The 25,909-nt window shown below is 45.7% G+C and overlaps 1 protein-coding gene across 5 annotated transcripts in view; it reads right to left on the bottom strand.

Annotated features, from left to right (window-relative positions):
* The window catches only part of CTNNA2 (catenin alpha 2), a 783,863-nt gene that overhangs the window by 24,499 nt on the left and 733,455 nt on the right, over nucleotides 1-25,909 (bottom strand). For all 5 annotated transcript variants that reach the window (XM_053257021.1, XM_053257022.1, XM_053257024.1 and 2 more), the window contains 3 exons: nucleotides 20,801-20,982; nucleotides 14,555-14,660; nucleotides 7,515-7,649 (listed from right to left, as the gene is read on the bottom strand). In XM_053257021.1, the coding sequence (XP_053112996.1) occupies nucleotides 7,515-7,649; nucleotides 14,555-14,660; nucleotides 20,801-20,982 (423 nt within the window). The remainder of the gene's footprint in view (nucleotides 1-7,514; nucleotides 7,650-14,554; nucleotides 14,661-20,800; nucleotides 20,983-25,909) is intronic.

The raw sequence follows: 25,909 nt of genomic DNA, 5'->3' as shown, positions 1-25,909 counted from the left end.
GCTCTCTAAGCGGTTTACAATGATTTAGCATATTGCCCCCCAACATTCTGGGTACTCATTTGACCGACCTCGGAAGGATGGAAGGCTGAGTCAACCTTGAGCCCCTGGTCAGGATCGAACTTGTAACCTTCTGGTTACAGGGCAGCAGTTTTACCACTGCGCCACCAGGGGCTCTTGGTGGCAGAAAAAGACCAAAATAATCCCAATGGTAACTGGTGCCCTGGGTGCAGTTCCAAAAGACCTTGAAGAGCACCTCAACACCATAGGGGCCACAGAAATCACCATCAGCCAGTTACAAAAAGCAACTTTACTGGGAACAGCCTATATTCTGCGACTATATCTATAACAATTGACAATAAAATGCAGCCATCCCAGGTCCTTGGGAAGGACTCGTTGTCTGGATAAAACAAAACAGTCAATAACACCTGTCTGAATGTGTAAATAAATAATAATAATAAAGTGGGGGTCATTTGCCAATTCTGGCATTTCCTGGAAGAAAACGGGAATCAGTTGCCATGGCAGCTTGGAGAAGTGGCTCACATGGTTTCCAACTTCTTTCTGTAAATGGGCAACCCATCCAGTCATTCAGGACTGCAGTGTGCAGCTGCTGCTAAGCCAAGCCACAGGTGGAGGTGTTGGCTGCACAGTGTGCCTGAAGGTCCGCACCATGGACACAAGCCTCAGCTGTTCAATGAAGTCATTCTCACAACCAGCCCTACCCAGGTAGGGCAGTGCTAGCCCAGGTACGGCTGGTTGTGAGAACTGCTGGGATCGCTGCCGATCCTAGCGCTCCACCACTTGGTAGCCAGGCCAAAACTGCTCAGTCATGTGCATCATCAGGGCTCTAAAATTGGCCACTTGGAGTGCCAGCCATAGAGCCCCAACTGCAGCACAGCCAGGGGGAGGCCTCTCCACTGCCCACGTGATGCATTGTGGGATGCAGGAGGAATTCCTCTCTCCTGATCCCACATCTGGCAACCACCATCATGCCAGTCATGTGGGCTCACCAGCAGAGGTACCCCAAAGAGAAGAAGATCGTGTGGGGAAAGGTAGGTATGATTCCCCACCCCACAGCTCTCCCCAGAATGACCTTAATATGTGCTCCAGCCCACCTTCAAGGTGCTGCTGTTATATGCACTACAGAACAGGGTTGTTCTCACGATGATCACGAGGGTAAGAGAAGCCTCTGATCCTAGTTCAGGAGCATTGTGGCTTTGGGTTGGCCTTTGTGGAAATTCTACAAGCAAGGTAGGGAAAAGGAAAGTTCTCGTCTGTGAGCTGTGTAGGGAGGCAGGTGGCAGTGGCAAGCCCAGAACTTCTACCCAGCTCCAGATTAAGGGTGCAGGGAAAGCACTCCATGTGCCTCCCACTTCCTAGGTGAACACCTTTAGCTCCTGCTTCCTTGTAGAATTCTCACAGTGGTCAATCGGGATCGCACACAGCTCCCAAATGAGACTCAGAGGCTTCACCTGCCCTAGTAATCATCGGGAGAACAGCTCTAGGGACTGCTTTCAGAGTTTTTTAAAATGGAAAATTGATTTCACAACCTGCCCAGTGTTACAATCATCTCCTTTTTTGTTTTGTTTTTTTCTTTAAGAAACAAACATATGATCATGTCCTGAGAAGTTCCAGTGACATCTTATTACTCTGGAATAAAATGGTTTGAAAACTGCTGTCAAAAGTAGGACAAGATTATTGATGTAAATATCACTTTTAGATTAATGTGACTACACCATTGCTTAGTCTCACAGACACACACACACACTTGCCATTTAAATATACCAGTACCACTGCTAAAGAAAAGGCATGTGTTTTATTTCAGTAGCTATTTCAAAGAATATGACAGCTGTAGTTTTAAAGATATTGGCAGCTTTTGTGTTGAGAAAAATACACAGCCATACTGCTTCCCAAAGTAAATGTGTTTTCTTCAATAATTCCTACAGAATGGTCTGATTGATTTATCACTGATCTTGCTCACTCTATAAGGCCCTGAGCAACATCAATTCCTCCTATTTCAAGACCACATTTTTAAAGTATTCTCTTAATGCAACAACAAAAATATATGGGGATACCTGGGGCTTCTGATAATTGCCAGTTAGAGAGATGTGATGTTCATGGCACCTTACCCTTTTTAGCAGGATATCCTCTAGAATGCTAAACCCTTACCCGATCCATCTAGCTCGGTGACTCCCAAATTGTGTGGCAGGTCACACTAGTATGCAACAACAACAAAATACATACATTTGATAATTAAAAGGCTCCTTTCAGCTCCAGACCACCAACCCATGGAGGAAACTGTGCTCACAATCAGCCAAAACCAGGCTAAGGAAGCCAAGCCTGGCCTTAGTTGATTGTAAAAACCACCAGGATCGCGCCTGATCCTGGCAGCATTGTGGCAGCAAGCCCGCCAAAGAGGCCAGCCTCTTAAATGGGATTAAGAGAGTGAGTGCTTCTTTAACCCTGCTTCTTCGATCCTCTGCCAGCACTGGCTGCTTGCAGCTAGGTCTGGACGACTGTGGGGCTTCCACCTGTAACCTGGGGCGGGGGGATACAAAGAATGCACTGCATACTTGCGAGGTGCATCACTGGAGTTCTGGGGGCTGTGACATCAGATCCTGACTCCCCCCCCCTCGGGGCTCCCTGGGGTAGAGGAGGATCGTGCACCATCCATGCACCCAGCTCCTTCAACAGATTGTCTGTGGAGAAGGAAAAGTTAGTGAACCTTCCCCGCCCACCTGCTAAGCCCTTCTCATGGATCATGAGAAAAGGCTTAATGTCTGTCTGTGAGAACCGCTGCTCTGGAAGTATCACCATCTAGCTGGCCTTCCCCAGGAGTGGTCATTCTGTTACACACAGAGGTTGTCCTCACAACCAGGTCTACCTGGGCTAGCATGCACACCCTCCCCCCTCACGGCCCAGCAGCAGGGAAATCTCCCCAAACACCATGCTCCCCGTGTGATTCATTGTGGGATGCAGAAGGACCCAGACTGCATTCCCCCCTCACCCTCACTGCTCCCAGAGTGCTTGCACCCAGTGATGCTTTGGAGCCCAGGAGAGGTGAGGATCATGTGGAGGAAAGCAAGCAGGCTTCTGCCTCCTCCCCACCCAGCCCTCCCAGCCCCAGGTTCATGGGTTGTGTGAATGATGCTATTTATTGTTAACACTGGCTCGGTGATTGTCAATTCATTGAATCATGTAGCCAAGAAGTAAAAGCCACTTATGTTTTTAAAAAGGTTGGTGTCAAAGTGGCTGGTCAGAAGGACAGGAAATAGGAGCAAAATGGAGTGAAAAAAGCATCTCAGCCACTTGAAAACTCCTTTTTTCCCCCACAGCAAAAATGTTAGCTCACAAAAAATTTTGCTCAGCCCTATGAGTCACTGATCTCAGCATGCCTCCTGACTGGAAACAGGAAACCCAGACCAGGGACTCATTAAGAGACTCGACAGGCACCAACTTCTGAGGGTAGGCAATACTGCCACATCATTGCAACAAATGTTGATTGGCTCAGTCACTCTAAATATTTCCACTAAAATATTCCCCTTACCCCTCTCCTTTATTGATATTATTAACATATAAATATCTACCCAAGTTTCTTCTTTACTACTGCTGTTTAAAGAAATGCAAAATTCCAGGAGAGATTGTAAACTTTACTGGATCCTTAACAAGAATCCCAAAGGACCAAAAAGGTCCAAACCAATATATGGCTTTGTACCATATACCACAAACATTTCTACAGTGCTGTTTCCTTCAGGACCCAGCAAGCACCAACTACCCAGGAGATGGTTTCAGCACGAACATCACCTGATGACTATATATATAGATATATATAGATATATAGATATATAGTTTTCTTTTGATGGCATATACCTGTATAGCGCTATTGTCCAACCTGGGCCCACGGCAGAGGGTGAGCCACAAATGAAGGGGGGGGGACATAAAATGGGTTTTCAGTCATTTGGGGGAAGCCATGAGCACTGTACTGTATGCAAGTTTCAGAGCAATGACTCTATTTTCATTTTATGCAAATAAAGTGGAGTTTATTTGCAACTGGCTATCCAAGAGAGAATGAAGAACAAGATGGAAGCAGGAAGCAGGAAGTAGGCAAGGAGGCTACAAATGAAGTGAAGCTGGAATCCAGATCTCTGGATAGTTCTGGAGCATACAGTACCCAGCACTTTGAAGTGACACAGCAAATTACCACTGTCAGAAAAGGACTGTGCTCATGTTTTCGTTCTTATATCCCCCAAAAGACAAAAAGCAGGGAATTCTTCCTGCACTCATTTTACAGTGGAAAGATCAATGGAAGCCGATACCAGCAATCTACGGATTTGGTGTTTGGCTTCCAACACACATTGTTAATGGCAATGCCAAAAGTAATTATTCACAAAAGTGGTATTAGCATTGCTTTGGATGATGGCTGAATGAAAAAGAAAGAAAATAAATGTTAAAGACAGTGGTGATGAAAGTTCGGAAGCAACAGATGCTAAAGACTACCAAACTGGGAATGAAGAAGTCAAGCAATTTGGCTGCTTCGATTTCATAGCGTGTGATGATATGCCAGCGACAACTTACGCAAGCTGTTGGAGTTGCGGCTTATCGCCAGTTTCTGCAGGTGAGACGAGAGCGAAGACAGAAACGGAAAAAAAAGCACAACAGCCAAGCTGATGCAAGTGCTGATTGAAGGTATTGGTCAGAGGCAGGTGGAAGTGATAATAACTAATGAAGATGGGAAGCAGGACCTGTTATGCCAGCAGGTAAAAGGAGAAAGATCTAAGCCCATTACATGAGAAATAGAAGGATGGAGGAGGCTTGTGGTTCCACAGCTGAAAGAACATCAAGACTTTAAAATTACAACGCTCTGCATGTGTGTCAAGAGACGGAGCCTAGCTGGAGGAGAGGAAGAAAAGCAGAATATTTAAGTAGACCCTGATCAAAAGGATGTTTTCATCAACATTATTCTCAAATAAATCTCAAGCAAAAACCCCTCAGTCTGCTTTGTAAACCCACCTGTTAGTATATTCTAGCAAATGCCTGTTGGGCGACAGTGTGTGTGTGTGTGTGTGTGTGTGTGTGTGTGTGTGTGTGTGCACATGTGCATGCATATGTGTGCAGATTTCGGTGATCCCAGTCATGGAGAATCAAACTTGTTCCTCTTTGGATATAGATCCATTCTGGATTCTGTTTCTTGGTCATAGTAGAGTGCAACAGAATGTTAGAAACTGTGGCTTGATACGCAAACATGTTATAAGGAAAAGACTGGAATATGAATAATGTGCATATTATAGCTTTACTTAGCTTCTAATGAGACCAGCCAGTCAGGGATCATATACTGGATATGCTGATGTCATAATGTGTAGCCAGTCAAATTTGGCTACATGCTGATATCACTGGGGGCAAATTATGCCAATTTAGAATCATGGTTATGCTTCCTGAGGTGGACATTTTTGTCCCCTTTTGCAGAAATCCTTGAAAAATGGTCAAAGGGAGGGCAGATTTTCAACACTTACAAAACATATCTGTGAAAATCACCCCAATCTGTTTGTCTTAGCCCTGTTCATAAAATCTTCAAGTAATCTGTGAATTATTCAGAGAATACACACACTATCCATCCATCAGACTTTGCCTGTGGCATATATACAGAGTGAGTGCATGCTCTGTGCTCCAATGTTCATGTCTACACCACTTTTCTGCATGAGACTGAGGGGCTGTATTTAAATCAAAATGGATATTCCCTTTATATAAAGTACTCATCTGTACGAAACGTGATGTCTTGAAGGTTTCCCCGAAGAAGGGTTACAATGCTTTGGATGTGTTTTAATAAAGTCTTTCCCTAGCAAACTGGTTCCTCTCTCCTTTTGCCATTTTTCTATTATTCCCTCCAATTTTGTTGCAAGTTCTTATGTAGCAGTAAGCCATTTAGGAAAGGGCATAGTCTCAGAAAATCCTTGTAAATTCAGCCACAGCTTTCTCAGCGTGGCTCTAATGGGTGAGCTGAAAAATGCAACCAAGATCAATTTCATTGTCTGCCTGTCCCTGTACAAATGAAGCTTTAATGGCCAATGTGGGGCCCTTCAAAGCTCCTCTTAGCTGCTGAGTGGCTTCTAGGCACGTGTAGTAAATGGCTCATATACATGGGTAGGGCCAATCGTGTGAGGCCTGGCCATGGAATCAACTCTCAAAAAAGGTGGTTTGGTGAGGTATACATGATTCCAACTGTGGGAGGGGTGTGCATGGAAAAGCGGCCCCCATGCTTAAAGGGCCCAATGAGGACCTAACCATTGGGGCTTTTGTTGGGGTCAGGAGGTTGAGAACTGGCTCTCGGGAGATGTAAATGAGAATGGGGCCTTAGCTCAGTGGAAGAGCATCTGCATGCTTGCATGCAGAAGGTCCCAGGTTCAAACCCTGGGAGCATCTCCAGGGAAGGCTGGGAAAGACTCCTGCCTGAAACCTTGCAAAGCTGCTGCCAGTCTGTGAAGACAATACTGAGCTAGATGGACCAATGGTCTGACTCAGTACAAGGCAGCTTCCTATGTTCCTAAGCGGTAAGTCTTGAAAACAAACTATCTGGACAGCATAAAGCAGGGCTGCACAACTTCGGCCCTCCAGCTGTGTTTGGACTACAACTCCTATAATCCCCAGTCACAGTGGCCAATAGCCGAGGATTATGGGAGTTGTAGTTGAACATCTGCCAAAGGGCTAAAGTCCTGCAACCCTGGCATAAAGCATCCCAGAGTAGTGTGCATTGCGGATATTGAAAAACTGCTGTTTAATTAAAGAAACTCGGGGGGGTGCTATTTGCTCAGCCTGCATTGCATTGGACCCAGAGTGAAGGTGATCTTATTGACTCCTCCCCATCTTAAGAACAAATTGGCCCTTGACACAGATCTGTACAGGCTGGTACTCTGAGAAAGGAAATTACCACGGCTCACAAAAGGAAGTGGAATTACAAGGAGCCAATTGACAGAATGCTCCAATTAATTATAACATTTACAACTTGGCAGGGGCTTCCTAGATTGTACTGTTTCTGTTCTTTTATCCAGTGAATTGGAAACAAGGAGGAGTTTGAGAAATCTAACCGTCCTACACGGTACTAGGGTGGGGATGGGCAACTGGGAGCCCGGGAGCCTAATCCAGCCCTCAGCATAGCTGCCATGTAATCGGAACTCTCCCAACTAAACTCCTGAACTCCTGCCTGTGGCTTCCAGCGGCATCTAGTGGGCCACTGTGTGAAACAGGATGCTGGACTAGATGGGCCTTGGGCCTGATCCAGCAGGGCTGTTTGTATGTTCTTATGAACTATGCACCTCAATGGTTCACTGGGGGCAATTAAATATGGTCCCTCTTAAGGATTAATTGCTGATTGGGGCCAGAAAGTCTGGAATAATGATGGGAACACATTTCTTTAAATAACAAGAAACTGATTCAATAAATAGCGACATCTTCAAAGTCCAGCCACCCCATATTTATTTACAAGCATACTAGGCAGGACAAGCAAAGTGCAGGTACTGGCTTACCCCGGATACGATAAGTTCTCCTCCCAAGTTCTGGACTTCTGCCTTCACTTTGCTGCAGATATTAAGCTGGTGGCAGTAAAGGGCAATGCGTTGAAGGTAGGCCAAGAGATCTTGCTTGCAGGCCGAATCGGGACACTACGGAAAAAGAGGGATCAGCGACATGGATTTGATTGACCCTGGTTTATATGCTTGATGTATACAGAGGAGCCAGTGACTTTGCCAGAATCATATTAGAAGCATTCATTTTGCTTAACCCTTTGGCTATGTATTAAACAAAGGTTAGTCCTCCTCTCCCATAGCTCAAGACTGTGAGTTAAAGTACAAAGGGATCTGTGGGTTAAAAAAAAGAACAGCACCAGCACTGTTTGTCAGTTACCTGATGAGCTGTAAAGCAGACAGAGTAATCTCTGTAGCCATTTCCTTAGGACGTAGCTCAGCCTGCTCGAAACATAAGGTTCTACTGATGCATAATGCACATTCTTTATGGTACAGCAAGGACTGCATTTATAGGCGATGCTTTCAGGCCCGAGGACCATTAATAAGGAGGAAATGAAGCCATTTTGTCACATTGTGGCCAGCAAATGACATTTTTGCTCCAATAGCAGAACATCACCTGTGGCGCTCGCGACATATTGTACAAATCAAAAAGGCACAAATGCGATTAAATGCAGGGAAACGCAGCCAACGCCGGGAAGGTTTTGTAATCGCTGCAACAAATTAAGACACAATTTATGTGACAACTGTGGAGGGCAGGGGGAGCCTGACAATGATTTCAGTATAATAGATGAAACCCCATCTCCAACTAACCATACAACAGCCACATGCACCATTAATACCACTAGCTGAGCTTTGAGTGTGTTGTTTTCTCTAAACTAGGGATTCTCAACATTGGGTCCTCAGATGTTATTGGACTTCAGCTCCCATAATCCCCAGCCCCAGTGTCCTTTGGTTGGGGATTATGGGAGCTGAAGTCCAATAATATCTGGGGACCCAACATTGAGAATCCCTGCTCTAAATGAACCAAATGAATTGCAACTAAAACATCCCATTCCAAGAGCAACTCAAGAACATGCCAGACTATGGGATGCTAGTTCCAATGCTCATGTATTCTGCTCCCACTCCAAGTCCCAGAATATCCAGTTCCAGTGGGCTGTTAGGTAGCACAGCTATGAAAGAACTATTGTTGACAGCTGAGTTCCATTTGTCAGGGCACATAACTGTGGACCAGGTGGATGAATGGCTGATGCATCAGATGAACCATGAAAAGGTTGCTGTCATGTCCTAGAGGAGGATGGTGGGTGGTTGAGTGTTGCTCCTTACAGCAAAGGGTGGTTATCTGAAGTATTGGGATCAACAAGGTGAAATAAGATGTGCAAGATTTAGATCCAGGTTTATGTCAGAATGAAGTGAAGGGAAACACAATGGGACCCAGGTCTTGGGGTGCTGAGGAGAAGCTTGTGGAGCAAGAGAGGAGCAGAACAGGAAGGGTGAGAGGGTCCATAAGCCACATATCCAATGTGGCTTGTTGCACAGAAGCTTTTCCATTTCTGGCTGTTTTTTAAAAGATCCTTAAGATGTACCTGTTTTCTCAGGCTTTAAATTTAATTTAATTTTAAATGGTCTGTTTTATATAATAAAATAGTTTCAATCATTTTATCCTGTTTTATACTGGTTGTACACTGCTTAGGGATGTACATGTCAGGGGGTATAGAAATATGATAATTGAATGAATGAATTGAATGAATGAATGAATAATTCATAGGAAGGAGCAGGATGATGGGGAAGGCCGGAGCAATGAGAACAGCTCGTAAAACTATTTGGTTCAGCTATTCACTGAACTGAGCAGTTGTTCTAAGATCTGGGCTCAGTTCCCAGAAGATTCAGGGATCAAATTTGTCCTTCACCACTGGTTCTGGACAGTTGCTCCACTGAACAGATATGTGTTGTTCATGATAATAGCACAAAGGGCATAACTCTGTGGGAAGGCACTGGAGAGCTCCAAAGGAACCTAGAAGGAGGAGGAGGCGAACAAGGAGGTGGGAGGAGAGGTTGGATGGATATAAAGGGTGGGGCCAGCCACCACGTGTAACTTGATTGCAATCTTGGTTGCTGAGTTGTTCGTGATTGTGTGAACCTATCATATGGCAGGAGCTGCATGTAACCCCAGGGTAGTGAACCTAGGTCTGTATCCAAGAACTGAAGTTGGCTTGCCACCTCTAATAATGCTCCAATAATGCTCCACCTTAGGTTCGTGCTGCATCTCAACCCACGCTCTTCATGAAGCTCCCGTTCGTTCCAGGCAAGCCAGTCCCTTTTGCCATTGGGAGCAATTGCTGCAGTGCAGATGACAAAGGGAAGGCAGGCTGGGATAGCATGAAGGGCTTCTCTTGAAGATGCAGGTGGGGAGTACACCTCCCGCCTCTGGTTCAAGTCAGCTACTTCCAACTAACCAAGATATGTGATCTCCTGAGATGTCAACCGCAAGTTCTCACCATATCTTGGGCTGGGGGGACCACGGGTTCCCTGCTATGTGTGTACCCGCCCAAGGACTTGGCAGAAAAAAATTATCATGCAGGCAGGTACCCTAGCAGCAATCACTTTGCTTATTTTTTCCTCTTCCTAATTGATAAAGCCAATCTGCCTATGAGAATTCTCTGGGGTAGTTAAGGTTAATCTCTTCTGTATGTATGGTAATGCCATGAAATCAGCCTCTCTCTTGCTGTCCAACAGTTGCCACATTTTTCAAGTGTGAATCCCAAAGAGACATTCCCCTACTTAGTAACAATTTAACACAGTCATATTTATCCGACTCTGGAGGGCTTGTATCTGAAAGAAACTTTAAAACAAGCTCCCTGGAGAGCTGACAAAGGGTTTAAACAGAAGTACTGTGCAGCAAATTAAAACTTACGATCTCGCTTCCTCTTTGGAACAGTAATTAAAAATGCAACAGTCCATTAAAAGTTTACAGTTCGTGGAGGTCTCAAAAATTCCATAACGTTCCCTCATATCTGAGGCGCCATAAAGAAAGGTAACAAACCCTTGCTGGGTGTGTATAAGTCCAATAGTTTTGTCTTTGCCCCCATTTTTGTCCAATCACTGCTTCGTTTATGAATCACTCATGGAATAGGGGAACATCCCTTTGTGTGCTTTGTAATAAGCTTGCTTTTTGGAGCTTTCTCAAGAGAACTCTTAGAAAAAAATTTTTTTTGAGAGCTTGTATGATTACAGTGCCAAAGGTCTCCCTCTTTCCCAAAATGTAACCTACAAGGAACCAAGAATTGGCAGCACAGAGGACCAGTGGCAAAGGCCTCATCTGCAAGGCCTGGACCAACCGAGAATAGAGTACTGGGACTCATACATTTTGAATTTTGATGTCGTCATGACTTCCATCTCAGCTCTCTCTTGCATGTGAATGAGTCTCATTCTGCAAGCAGAATATGTGAATTGGGGTTTTCCTTTCAAAAAGCCCAGAGGAAATCAGATTATCTGAAGCCACTCAGAGGCTGGATCAATGACTAACATAGTCATTCTCACACAGTGAGGGTTTCTTATCAATGTATCTGGTCAGATTTACCTTTTGGTAGAGAATTTCAGAAGATTTTTACTGTTCCTCAAGACACGGCTAAATATGACAGATATGGACCATGGGGATGGGGATGGGAGTGGAAGAAGGAAACAAAGGAGGCTCAGAGGAGGGATGGAAGACAATGGTTGACATCCTCAGTAGGGATGTTCAAACAGGTTCATCGTCGACAGGCCACGCAGAGGCCAATTGTGCAGGCGCGGCGGCCTCCAAAATGGCCAGTGCGCCCGAGGGGGAAGGCCCAAAGTGCTGGCTGGCCGGTATGGGCATCAAGGGAGGCCGGCGCGGGAAGGGGAACCTCTGCAGACCGCCCCCTGCTGCCTCCAACAACTTCCCCAGAGGGCTTAAGTAAAAAAACCTATTTGAAAAATGTTTGCGAGCCCTCCTAGACTGGACTGGGAGTGGGTTTCGAGGGGTTGCCAGACTGAACTGGCCGGTCCGGTTCGGGTCTGGTCCAGACTTGAACCGAACCAGACCAGCAGGTTCCGTGCACACCCCTAATCCTCAGTAATGAAGCAGAATCAGTTAAGTTGCACTGGTACATAATATCACATTGTTGTGCAAGAACAAAACAGGACTTGCTGAATTGTGCTCTTGAGCTATAGCACCACTACTGATATACCGCTTCTCAACAAATGCTCTCAAAGTGGGTAACAGGGAAGAATAATTAGTACATACTTGAGATAAGATGGTTGCCTGTCCCTAAAAGGCTCACAATCTGAAAAGAAACACAAAGGAAGACACCAGCAATCGCCACTGGAGGGATGCTGTGCTGGGGATGGGTAGGGCCAGTTCATCTCCCCCTGCTCAGTAAAGAGATTCACCACTTTATAAAGTTCCTCCTTGCTCAGTTAGCAGGGGTTCTTGGGTAAAGGTTACCTGAGATGAGGCATGCCACAGTTGGGAAGCTGTTGTGCGAGCACAAGAGAACTTATTTATTTTATTTTATTTATTTATTTTTACATTTCTATACTGCCTTTCATTAAAAACACAACCCCAAGGCAGTTTACAAAAATTAAAACATACAATTAAAAAGCAATTAAAAATATCAAGCTAAAAACATATAAAAACAGCCATAAAAACAATACAACAGATAAAAACACACAGGAGCCGCAGTAAAATTATGTAAAAGCCTGGGTAAAAAGCCAAGTCTTTACAAGCTTTCTAAAAGCCGTGATGGAGTCCGAGGAACGAATGGCCACTCGGAGAGCATTCCAGAGTCTAGGAGCAGCAACAGAGAAGGCCCTGTCCCGAGTGCACGACAGCCTGGCCTCCCTCATTGTCGGCACCCGGAGCAGGGTCCCCTCAGATGTCCTCGTCAAGCGGGCAGCAACCCTTGGGAGCAGGCGGTCCCTCAAATACCCCGGGCCCAAACCGTTTAGGGCTTTAAAGGTCAAAACCAGCACCTTGAATTGGACCTGGAAACGAACTGGCAGCCAGTGCAGCTCTTTCAAAATGGGGGTGATATGTTCCCAGTGGGCAGCTCCGGATAAAACCCTCGCTGCTGCGTTTAGCACTAGCTGCAGTTTCCGGATATTCTTCAAGGGCAGCCCCACGTAGAGTGCGTTACAGTAATCCAGCCATATCATATCAACTTATGATAGCCAAGACTTATTTATGTATTTTATTTATTATTTAAAATATTTATACCCCGCTTCCCCAGCACACTATTGCTCGAGGCGGCTCACAACAATAAAATAGTTACAATGTGTCCTGCAGGGGCCTCCGCCGGCCTTACCGGCTCCGACGTTCCCTCAGCATCCAAGGCCAGAGAGGCCCTGGGTGGGGCAGGCGGCCAGGCAGAGCAGCCCGATGAGCAGCCAGCCGAGAGGCTGCAAGACCAAGGTGCCAGGCCAGAGGGGCCGAGGGAGGGAGGAGGCAGCAGCAGAAAGAGGCACAGCTGAGGGGGATATGGGTGAGAGCAGCCTGATATGGCAGGGTGGAGGTCCAATTAGTGGGGGCATGGGATGTATCAGTTGTCAGGAAGGTTTTAAGGCAGGCTTGGCCAGTGATGACAGGCAGTTGGAGGGCGAGTGGTGGAGAGAGACTGCCACAGTGACCCCGAGGAGCCTGGAGGAGGAGGACTCGGGTGAACCAAACCCACTCCCTTCAAGAAACTCTGAGGCCCTGCTTGCGGGAGGTGAGAGGGAGAAGTAACACAAGAGAATGGCCACGGAGAGACCGGGGCCATGACACAATGTAAAATAAATCTAATAAAATTAACCAAATTAAGTAAACAAGTTAAAAGTCCAGGCTAAAACCACAGAATTAAGTTTCCAATTAAAAGTTACTTTAAAAGCTAAAAATTGAGAATTATAAAAACTAAAAACTAAAGAACCTACCAGATATAACCAAAGATGGAGCATTAAACAGCCTTTTTAAAGAGATGTGTTTTTAGTTGTTGTTTAAAAAAAATGAGGGAGGGAGCATGGCGAAGCCCTTCAGGGAGGGCATTCCAAAGCCGAGGGGTCACAACTGAAAAGGCCTCTTCTCTAGTCCCCACCAACCAGATCTCTGTTAGTGGTAGGGCCATGAGCAGGGCCTGAGATAATGAGCAGAGGGCCCTGGCAGGCCCACCAGTGGAATGCAGTCTCCAAACGTTGTACAGGTATCTATTGGAACAGCTTTGCAGTTGCACAACATCTTTCTTCAGGAGCCTGCCTGCCACTGACTCAAAGAGCACAAGGTTTGCATGCAAGATGCCTCTGTTTCTATCTCTAGATAAAGCATAACAGGAGCTGATGAGAAAGATCTCCTTTCAACTGAGATGCTGGAGATCCACTGCCAGTCAGAGTAGATAATACTGAGCCAGACAGACCAAGAGTCTGATGCTGCATCAAGTAGCTTCACATGTTCCTATCATTGTTTCCAGATGACAAAACTCATGAATACGAGCCCACTTTGTCCATGAAAGCCACACAGCAGAACTGCAGATGCATACAGGAAAACTCTGCCATCTGCGGTTTTGACATCTGCAGTTCTATATGTCTGCGGTTGGGTAATTGACACCCAACCTTAGCATATGTGGGGTGGGCGGGTGGGGGGGGGGGGAGAGAAGGATTAATAAAGGGTTAATTTCACATATTCACAGATTTGGGGTGGGATTTGGGACTTTTCTTTCTTTCTTTCTTTCTTTCTTTCTTTCTTTCTTTCTTTCTTTCTTTCTTTCTTCCTTCCTTCCTTCCTTCCTTCCTTCCTTCCTTCCTTCCTTCCTTCCTTCCTTCCTTCCTTTCTCTCTCTCTCTCTCTCTCTCTCTCTCTCTCTCTCTCTCTTCCTTCCTTCCTTCCTTCCTTCCTTTCTTCCTTCCTTCTCTATACTGCCCCATACAAAAATGTCCCTGGGCAGTTCACAATCTAAAACCCCCATGGATAGCAGGGTTCACCTGTACTAGAAATGCCTGGGCAAAGACTTTGGGAGCTGGTTCTGCTGCTCATTTTCAAGGAAAGTGAGAAATTACCTGATCGGCCACAGCACGGGCCAATTTGTCCATTCTCGAGCCAGCTTCCGCTATCTTCTTGGCAGCATTAATGACATCAGATGTATTCTTTAATGGTCCTTTCCCCCTGGAAAATACAAGATACTTATAGTGCCATCTAATTAAATTATGGTGAAAATCCAGCATTAGTATCCTGGATAAAAGTTTTGATTTTTTAAAAAAATATCTTCCTATGAATGCCTTCCCAGTTTAATACAACATCACGGTTAAACTACTTATTACAGCATAGCTTGATTGGAGGGAGGGAGGCCTGCTGAATTCCTTTGCACACTCCAAAATGCTTTGCCAGCACTTTCCTTTGATTTCGCCTCCAAGCTCATGAACGATGTTTAATCATATGTGCATTTTTAAGTGCTCATTAAGACGATGTCCCTGGCGGAATGCAAAACTGTGGGTTTGTGGGTTGTTTTTTTTACAAATCCCTGGTTATTCCCCAAGCAGTGCTTAATGGAAAACTGCTGAATTGCATGTGGGAATGGGGCAAAGAGACTTCAATAGGGGGCAGAGGGATGGGAAGCAAGGTTGGAAGACCCACTCTTGGATACATTCAAGATTAAATTGGGAGGAAGGTACAACCAACATCCTGATTAAGGTTGCCCATGTGCTCCATGAAATGCACCTATGAAGCAGAAGGTTTCTAGCAAGTCAGCTACAATGATCGTGCGTAGGGAGGGGGGTGGATTTCAGTGATCTCCTCATCCTTCAGAAGTGCCTTGTGCCACCCCAAATTATGTTCCTGCAATGACCCCTCAAGAGGCACAACTTTACCATTTCAGTGAAAATGAGGACTAAGTGGCTGAGTTTTGGCTAGGGATGAGCTGGAAGTCACATGATGATGACGCATCAATTTGGTGAGAGCTACAAAACAAAACAAAACACATGGCAACCCCAAGCAGGCCTGCTGTATTGTGATCCAGAAGCCCTCATCTGAGCGATGCTACACCATCAGATAGCATCATAAGAACATAAGAACAGTCCTGCTGGATCAGGCCCAAGAAGGCCCATCTAGTCCAGCATCCTGTTTCGCACAGTGGCCGACCAGATGCTGCTGGAAGCGACAGGTAGGAGTTGAGGGCGTGCCCTCTCTCCTGCTATTACTCCCCAGCAACTTGTACTCAGAGGCATCTCCCATACTGTGGGAGGTGGCCCACAGTATGAGGTGGCCCACATACTACAGGAGGACTGGGAGGACCACTGAGCATCTGGTGAGTTTTGCCCCCACCCTGCAAATTATACCCCCTCATTCCTTCAAACCTCCAAATACCTATAAATGGAGCAGCAAAGCTGGGAGGGGCTTTGTTAATGGGACCTCTGATATATGTATGTATGTGTATATATACCTATATCCTACAGCAAAGAAGAAATATCTCTCCCAACTTTGCTACCCATTGGTATGTATTAGGGGTTTGGGGCTGACATGCAGGATGCTTGGCACAAGCAAACATGGGGCAAGGCTGCCCAAGGTCAGAACAACCGACTGTAGGGGGACCCCCATGGCCTCTCTGGCAAAATGGGAGGAAGCTAGCAAGCAGACCTGGGTCAAAGAGACCTTCACAAGAGAAATAGCTGACTGTCTTCACAATGGTATTAGCCTTGCTAATCATTCCTACAACTACCCGGACAAGCATGGCACAGCCCCAGTCTCCAATCACAACATTAATGAGCTGGCAAGGACCCAGAGATAGGATCGTTAACAGGGAAAGAAAACTGATTTCTCTCCCAGGAAAAGACCTCCCAGTCTCAGATAAAGCTTTTGTGTCCACGTATTCAGTACTCCAGGCACACCTCTCAACCATCCATTCCATCTTTTGTTTCCTAAAGATCGCACCCACTTGATAGGTTCCTTCATGAAAACTTGAACTTCTTTGTTATACATGCGTTTCAGCTCCTGCCGTCAAGGCGCTTGACTTTTGCATTGCCACAGGACATGATTTTGCCTAGTTGTACCCCTGACCCAAGCACATGGTCAGAAGGAGAGGGAAAGCTGAAGACGAGGGAGGGGAAATACAACAGAGAACTCAGAGAAGGACCCTGGAGAACAGAACACCCCTGGACCTATTAAAAAGGCAAAATAAAACTACCTTAAAATTATTGACCTATAAGTCTCCTAAGTATAGTAAGATGTAAGCCGAGAATTTATATGAGCAATTATTGAATTGGATGGACTCAGAAAATATCCTTGCCGAGGAGCAAACTGGATTCTGTGCAGGTCGTTCTGTTATGGATCCTGCTTTAGTACTATAACATTTAGTAGAAAAATATACCTCCAAACCCAATTCTGCATAATATGCAGAATTTGTTGACTTGAGATCTGTTTTTGATCTGATCTCCAGAGAGAAACTTTGGCACAAGCTATTGATGTCAACAGTTGGTCATCATTTACTTCTTTTGATGTTTCAACTGCATGAAAATTCTCATTTAAGGGTACGCTGTAGTGCATAGGGTAATCTCACTAAGGAAATGTCAACATTCAGGGGAGTCAGGCAGCATTGTCATCTGGCTCTATTGTTGTTTAATTTCTCATCCCCCATTTAGACAACTTAGACCATCATTCACCTAAAGCACTTGCGGTTTCACAAATCTGCAGTCGGGTAATTAGCACCCGACCTTGGTATATGTAGAAAAAACTGGGGGGGGGAGAGTTAAACCCATGTGGGTTTAACCCTCTCCCCCCACCCCCGGGGGGGGGGATAAGACGGAGGTCATTTCCAGCTACCATTTTGTGTTTGGGAGCCATTTTGTGGCTCATTTATTTGAAAAAATGGGGCAAAAATCGTGATTGCCCCCTGGATGCATAGTAAGGTACTTTGGGGGGGTGATTGGGGGGGGGGATGGGACAAAAACCATGATTTGGGACTGATTTCCAGCCATTTTGAGCAGTCAGGAACTTAACACCCCAATTCCCATAGACCTAATGCCCCATTATTTGTGGATTTGGCATCTGCGGGGGGCCCCATGGAATGCAACCCCCATGAATAACAGGTTTCTCCTGTATTTCTGTATGCAGATGACGCTGTCATTCTCATGCAAACACCAATAGGTTTAAGAATAGCTTCATGCTCTCTTGCCAGAAATTGTGATGAACAATCTTTAGAAATAAATTAAACCAAAATCAAGATAATAGTGTTCACAAAGGTATGAAAGATCCAGAACTGGTCACCAAATGGGCACAGCTTAGAACAAGTCAAGTATTTTAAATACTTTGGTGTAATTTTTCAGGCCTCAGGTAGTACGTGTGTGCAGAGAGAATATGTAATGCAGAATGCACATACGACTGCACTAGCAATTCTTTTGATGTTTCAACTGCTTTCTACCACTCTAGGGGCACTCAGTTTGTCCCTTCTGCAATAAAACATTTTTCTGCCAATGTTCAAGTGCAGCTCCTATATGGAGCTCAACTTGGCACGTATTCTAACTTCTCCAAGGTGGAATCCATGCAGTCTAGTTTCTGAGGAATATTTTCCAAGTACCCAAGTGTGTGCCTACTGCTGTCCTTCGTTTGGAAGCAGGATTGCTTAAAGTGGAGGCCGGAGTATAGTTTGGCATATTTGAATTCTTGCTAAAGCTGGTTTTCCACCCTGTAGGTTTGGTTCCATCTGTGCTTTTGGACTCCTGCCCCTCAAGATGGAAAAGAGAGTTAGAGGAGAGGCTGTACTATTATGGTTTCTCTCCTCTTCTACTGATATCTAAAATGCCGGGACAAACCCCAGACAACAAATATATGATATGGAGTGACAAATTGACCAGGACTCCCTTCCTGCTATTTGGGTAGCCAAGTTTTGAGTTTTAACCCTGCTCGATATCTTAACTCAATCACAGTGCCAAAATACCGCAGAGCTTTGATGCTAGTGTGTTGCAATGTTTCACAAACAGCTGTTCTGGAAGGGAGATATTTAAAAATCTCCTATAAAGAACTGTTTTGCCACTGTAATTTGGGAGATATCAAAACTACGGCTCATGTGCTCCTTTACTGTTAATTTTACTGAGACCTACAGCAAAAATCTATAACTGCTTTTATAAGTTGTCATCCAGGTCGTACGGACTCTTCTTATCTCAACTATCTTCTAGCTGACCAGAATGATTTAGTATCTTATCATGTGGCTAGGTTTTGTTTGGTAGCCAACAAGATTTGCCAGGAGCTCATTATGAATTCAATTGAGCTGCTCTGTTTTGAGGTTTCACTTGCTAATATTACATTACAACTTTTATGGTTTACTCTGTTGGGCTTCTGTGTATTGTACTGGTCTGTGACTGTAATAAAGTATTAGATTTAACAATGAGCATACACAAATGGGTCATGCTCAACCCTTCTGTAGAGAGGAAATGCTGTAGAAAGTAACCACCTTGAGCTTACTCACCCTTACAGATAGTCTGGGTGCCCCAGAAGAGCTCCACATCTACCACCTCCCCTGTAACCAGGGAGCACTGAAAGGACAACACAGAGATATAAAGGAGCACCAACGGATGCCTCTCTTCAGGTGAGCGAACTAGTCAGGCAGCTTTAACGATGAAGTTCTTATCCAGGCAAAAGGAGAAAAGCCACCTGCGGCCCTCCTGAGCTCCACCTCACCTTCCTATTTGAGAAGGGAAGCTGAATGATTGCAGGCAAGGAGCTGCAATGCTACCGCTTACCTGTTTTAAGATCATGGTGAGGCCACTCAAAGGGCACCTCGTCTCCTGCACACCTGTCCACCCATACATCCAGCCAAATAGAGCCTCTGTTTGTCCCCACAAGGTTCTTTTGTGCGAGGTCAAAACCTGCTGGATTGATACTGAGACTGTTCTCATGACCATATGGGAGTGGACTGAATGCTCACACCGTATGCCTCCTAGATGACCCTAGCCTCTGGTTGGGTTTACTTACCCAGCCCCCACACGATTGGGGTGCCATGTTTTCTGTGAGGGAAGAGAAACCAGAGCTGGATCCTCCAGTATCCCAAAATACATTGTGGCCATTCTCATGACCAGCAAAAATAGGGCTAGGAGGGCCTAGCCTGATTTTTGCTGGTCATGTAAACCACCATGCTTGCCTGTGAGCCCGGTGGTTTACAAGCGGGTAACCCACTGAATTGCCCCGCCCTTAAACCGGGTTTGCGGAGCGAGCACTCCACAAACCCAGTTTTTAAAATCGTGTGTTGCCGCACCATGGCTCTGCGCCATGGCAACTCATGAGTAGACCCCTGTCCGGGAGGCTAAAAAGCAGCCTCCCAGCTTGGGGGTCTCTCCAGCATGCCCTGCACATTCGCACAGGGCATGCTGGAACTTACAGGGGCCATGGAGCCCCCAAACTGCCAAGCCCCCGCCGGCTCCATGACGGAGCTGGCAGTCACGAGGGAGGGCTTACTGATCGTCTGCAGGGAGAGCAGGCTTAGCCCGCTCTCCCCGCAAACCCGATTAGGTGGGCCAAGGGCCTCGTGATCATGAGAAGAGCCTCATTGTGTGAGCAGCGGAGAGGCAGCCAGCTTTCAGTACTGCAGCAGCCCTCCTCTCCCTGGCTTCACTTTCCACAGAACTCTTTGGTAAAGCAGCCAAGGGACAGTTAAAAACACTTTGGTGCACTGAAGATGCAAAGAAAAAGATAGGAGGATTCTCTGTGTGAGAACCCTGGCTAGCAGATCTGGGCTACCCAGGTTCAGAACTGCTGGGTTGGGAGGGCCTCTGGATGATTGGTGGTGGAGTCTTGGGCGGCTGGACCGGCCACCCACATGACTGCCGGCTCTGTCATGAAGCCAACGGGGGCTGCGGAGATAGGGGGCCATGAGTCCCCCAGAAGTCACAGGAGGCTGCTTGCAGCCTCCTGGCTGTGGGTCTACTCATGTGTCGCCGCATGTTGCGGTGACACATGAGCAACAAAATGAGGTTAATGGAGCGCTTGCTCCATTAACCTCATTTAAGAGGAGGGTGTTTTCGGCGGGCTACCCACCTTGGGAGCACCCGTGAGCCGCCTGCAAGCCCGGTGATTCCCACAGTCTACAGAAAGTGGGCTAAGCTCCCTTAGCCCCCCTTTCCATTGATCGTGGGAATAGCCTCACTATCTTTCATCCTCAAAACAGCCTCAGGGCCTCAGTTCCACACTGCGTCCACACCCCTGATGCTTCCATGCCAGCAGCAAGAGCTTGCGTCTTCATGTGGCCACTCCTCTGTTGTGTTTGTCTTGGGAGCGAGTGGCTACCTTGTCCCACGAGGAAGAGCCCAATACCTACGCACCTCGTGAAGTCTGTCATTTCCATCATTATCATGCACATCTGCTTGGCCAGCACAATGATATCATTGCCGCTGTCATCCCACTTGGCCACCTCAGCATCCAGCTTGCTCTTTTCTTGGTGGAAGATCTCCACTTGCTCTGCGATTTTTGCCTTCTCCTCCTGGGGTAGCTGAGCCATGATAGCCTGGATTAAAACAATTTAAAAAACAAAACAAACCAACCCATGAACCCTTCTCAAAAATTGAATCTGCAAATAAGCTTTCAGCAACATCGATGGAACTGGAGAAACCAGTTTGTAAGAGATTAGCGTTGCAAGTTTCAGAGTCCTGGCTAGGATGTGAAAAATTGGCTGTTCCTTTTATTTCCAGGAGTAATCAATGGTTTCAGACACCCCACCACTGGCACATTTCGCCTTCTGGGTTTAAGATGTTAGCTCCTGAAAGTGGTAAAGATGAATGTTAGATGTGGCCATCCGCAGCATTGCCAACTGTGTAATTCCACGCAGAGAGAAACAGATAAGTCAATGCTGCACTGTTAACGTCTCTGTGTGTGCAAGTAAAACACATTTATTTTTCATTCCAGCTGGGGGTAGTGCAACATGATGGGCAGAATGACACATTATGCATACTTCCAATTCCGCTGCCCCCTCCTGAAGGCTATGCCTTATTCCAGGTCAGCAGAGCTGGGCAGTCAAGTGAGAAGGACGTTTGATGGTGGTCTATCACAGGCTGGGACTGTCGGCAATAATATTTAGCACTTCAGCCTGTCTCATGTGACTACAGAACCGTAACACTGCAAGTAAAATCCCACAGGTGAGCTCTTAGGGCTAAAAAGATGGAAAACAAACAGAACTAGTAATAACCAACCAACAATTTGCAAACCGGTGTTAGCTGTCATTTTAGAGTACCCAGCATGGGGAGAGCTGGTCTGGTGGTCACAAGCATGAATTGTCCCCTTTGCTAAGCAGGGACTGTGATGGTTTGTATTTGAATGGGAGACTACATGTGTGAGCACTGTGAGATATTCCCCTTAGGGGATGGAGCAGTTCTGGGAAGGGGCAGTTGCATGCAGAAGGTCCCAGATTCCCTCCTTGGTATCTCCAAGATGGGGCTGAGAGAGACTCCTGCCTGTCACCTTGGAGACGTTTCTGCCTGTCTGTGTAGACAATACTGAGCTAATGGACCAATGGTCTGACTCGGTAGAAGGTAGCTTCCTATGGCCATAAGACTGGCTGGCTGCAGGTGTGGGATTCCCTCTCCCAGCATAATAGCTCTCCTGATAATTCCCACTTTCTCCATATATGTCAGCAAAGTGAATGAATACCACTCTGTTATGGAGAGAGGAGGAGACTGGGTCTGAACCTATAGCACAAAGCCAGTAGCCACTGGGGGGAACGTTATGCTGGGCTGACTAGTGGCTGGTAGGGATGTGCAAACCAGTTCAACGTCAAACCAAACTACCCTCTGTTCGGGGTGTTCGCGAGCATTTTTTTTAGAAACTATTTTTTAGTAGTTACCCCCTCCACAGGGCTTCTTTGAGGCTGCGGGGGTCCTCCAGAGGTTCCCCCTCCCCCTGCCGGCCAAAAATCACCAGTTCAGGCAGTCTTCCACCCTTTCTGGGTCCTTCCCCCATCACAGCAACCATTTTGGAAGCTGCCGCGCATGCACAAAGAACACCCGAACTGGGTGATTTTTGGCATGAGGAAGGCTGGCAGGGGGAAGGGAAACCTCTGCGGACTGCCCCCATATATATATATATATATATATATATATATATATATATATATATACACACACACACACACACCCTGAACCAAACCGAACTGGAGGTGTAAATAGGGGGGCAGGAGACCGAACTTGGCTGGCAGGTTTTGTGTACGCTTCTAGTGGCTGGCACTGTGTGCAGCCTCCTGCCCGCGTTTAGTGCAGTGTGATTACTGCAGCATCTTCCTTATGACCGTTGTGAAAGCACACACTTGTGCAAAAGCTGCAATTGTGTAAAGGAGTTATGTAACCCCACCACCTTTCTATCCAACGGCTGTGCAATCGGGCAATTCCAGCCTTTGCGCAAGTGTGCGGTTTCACACTTGTCATTATGAAGATGCAGTGGCACCCACGCTGTACTGAATGCTGCAGGGAGGCTGCGTGGTATATCAGCCAGTGGCTTCCACACCTTGCTGTTGTTCACTGCGGGCATGTCAAAATGCCCACAAGCCCACAGTGACAATGCTTACAACATGCAGAACCTTAATGGCTCCTAAGCACTGTGCCTTCGCTGCAGTGACAATGCTCCCATTGGGAATCAAGGTAGCACCTTCGCTGCAGCAATGATGCAGTGCTTAGGAACCATAGAGGCCCTGCTTATTTGCCTCCACCCTTGGACTGTTTTTGATTAGAACACAGCAGCATATGGGCATCTCACTCAGAATGATAATAGACTGCACAGTAGGTAAGCCAGCTGCCTTTCCACTTTTAAAGAGCAACCATTTTAAAAGGTACCTTCTTGCCCAGTTAGCAGGTATTCTTAGAAGTGTGGCAGGTTTTATGTAAGTATCCCCCCGCCCCCGCATATACAGAGCCCCTGTTCTCTGTAATCTGAAACAAGCCTGAAATCATCCTTTTCCAAAGAGACTGTAATAGATGAACCTTTTAAAAAGGGGTTTGCTCTTTAATTGTCTCTGCGGTGACACTGGTCCTGAACTGGTTGATTATAATTTGCCCCAACTTTCTGGAGAAATCAGCAGCAAAGTTGCCACACAGAACAGCAAAATCATAATAATTACTTCTGAAGATCAAATGGGCGCTTTCAACGATGATTCCCAGGCGGAGATACTGTTGGGCTGCAGGGGGTTCTACTGAGCTACATGACACATTTAATGGGGTGTGACATATATTTAAGTGTCATTACATTTTTTACTTGTTTATGTCACTTTCAATCAGCTGCAGACTCCTTCTACATGTTCTTAAAATGCTCCTGGCTTTTAAAAAATTCATAACTGACCTTTTCCAAAACTGGAATTAAAAAAGGTTATCTTGAAGCAAGAGATCAGAAAAATGGAGAAAATTTGCAAGTTAATCAAATTAGAATTCAATGCCTGAGTTTTAATTAGGCCTTATCAATGTAACTCAGCAGTTTGAAATGTTAACGTGCAAAAGCTTCCCCCGCAGTAAATGGCAAAGGAAGTTATCCCCCTCCTCTCTGCATTCAAAAGAAAACACTGAGCTTGTTTCATGCATCCAATGCTCTTTCCTAGTTCCAGGATGATACGTATTCACGTGCACCTACACAAAGACCCATCTGCCACTGATACCTAGTCTAGTTCTCACCTCAGTCACTACGCAAACTTGAACTCTTTCAACAGCAGATCGCTTATTTAAAAGAGCTCTCTCACTCCCATTCTTCCTTGGTGCAGGAAAAGCAACATGCGCATTCTAGTTTTATTTATTTGTAACCAGGAACAAGCACTGATTCTTTAAAAACACACGGAGCTTATGTGGAGGAAGGAGCGTTATAGCCACCGATAACCTCCAGCCTTTTACTGGCAAAAAGAGGTCATGTCCAGACTTGTGTGTGTTCTGCAACAGCCTTGCCCCCAAAGTGTAGAGAAATTAGTTTGGGGTGACGTATCCAGCAACCCAGCAATCTCAGCTTTCGCTTAAAAGAAAGGAGGGGAAGGCAAGTGTCTAATTCTAATGTTTGGAAAGGGCTCAGTACCTTGAATAAGGTTTTGTTTCTTACCTTTATTCACAGAGTAAATTATGCCAAATAGGGAAATAGATGCAGATCTACATAATTTGAATACTACACATAGTTCTCAGAAGTGCAGCATTTCTTGGCACAAACTCTGGGTCCCCTTGCTGTCTGGCTACGGCACCTGTATGGTAACGTTTGGGTGGCCCTTAAATATCATGGTAGGCCCATAGGGTAAGGAGTTGAGCTCACGGCAGGCTTCTGTTTTTAGACCAATACTAGCCTGAGCGAGACTTCATTCTGTTATTGTTTCATAAACGATACAAAAACAATTCTGTTTCAGAAACAATCCTAAACAATTCTGCTAATGCAGATCCTGCTAATTCTGCCCATCTATTCATATCTTTGAGGAGAATTTCTGAGATATGTTTGCCAGTGACATGTGAGAGCTTATCTGCTGTAGCACCTAGGTTGTGGAACTCCCCACTCCAAGAGGTTCATTTGTCCCCATCTTTGCCAGTGTTGTCCTACCATCTGAACACACAGATTTTTCAGCAAGATTTTAATCTGCGACATGATGTTATTTTTTCTTCCACTGGGTTTTGTTTTTTTGTAAATGGTGTTTTCTTTGCTCCTATTTATATTTGTGCGTTTTGTATTATTGGTTGGTACTGATGAACCTTTTTTGTGTATGTAAGCCACTTGGAGTTAGAGATGTGCATGACTCTCTTTTTGTGATTCAATTTGTGGTCAGATTGAATCAGCCAGATTCGATTCAACCTTCAATCTAGCTCCCTCAAATCACTTCATATTCAATTCAATTCAATTCTAATTTGAATCGATTTGGGGAAATTTAAAGGGCCAGGGGGCACCAGAGTGGATAGGGTGGTAGTGCCCAATGGGTGGCAACTACCACCCAAACCCCAAAGGAATCAGACAAAGGGGTGGGGTATTCTTAGGAATTTTTGAATTGGGAGTGGTTTTAATTTTACTGTCATAAGGAATAATGGGGATTCAAAGTGGCCCCATTACTCCCCGTGAGTAGCACCAAGGTGGTCTGAAGTGGGCCAGAGGGGTAGGGCTCATTGGGTGCTGAATACTCCCCAACCCACAAGCCGGTGGGGTACTCAGCTTAAATTTTAGGATTTTTTGAACTGTTTAGACTTGGTGTGTAATGAATCTTCACAGGGATTCATTATGAGGAAAAGTCATAACACACCAAAGAGTCTAAACACCTCAAAATTCCTTTAAAAAAACTTTTAAAGTTTTGGAATCCCCATTATTCCATTTGGCAGAAAAAATAAAACCACTTCAAATGGGGAAATCAAATCTCAAATTGATTCAAATTGATTCTGGGGAGATTCGATCCGAGTTCTATTTTGGCCCGGGGTAACAGGGCAGATACGTTTCTAGCTTGAATC

This window comes from Hemicordylus capensis, chromosome 5 (assembly GCF_027244095.1).
Source record: "Hemicordylus capensis ecotype Gifberg chromosome 5, rHemCap1.1.pri, whole genome shotgun sequence".
NCBI lineage: Eukaryota > Metazoa > Chordata > Lepidosauria > Squamata > Cordylidae > Hemicordylus > Hemicordylus capensis.
This window is presented reverse-complemented; position numbering and strand designations above follow the sequence as displayed.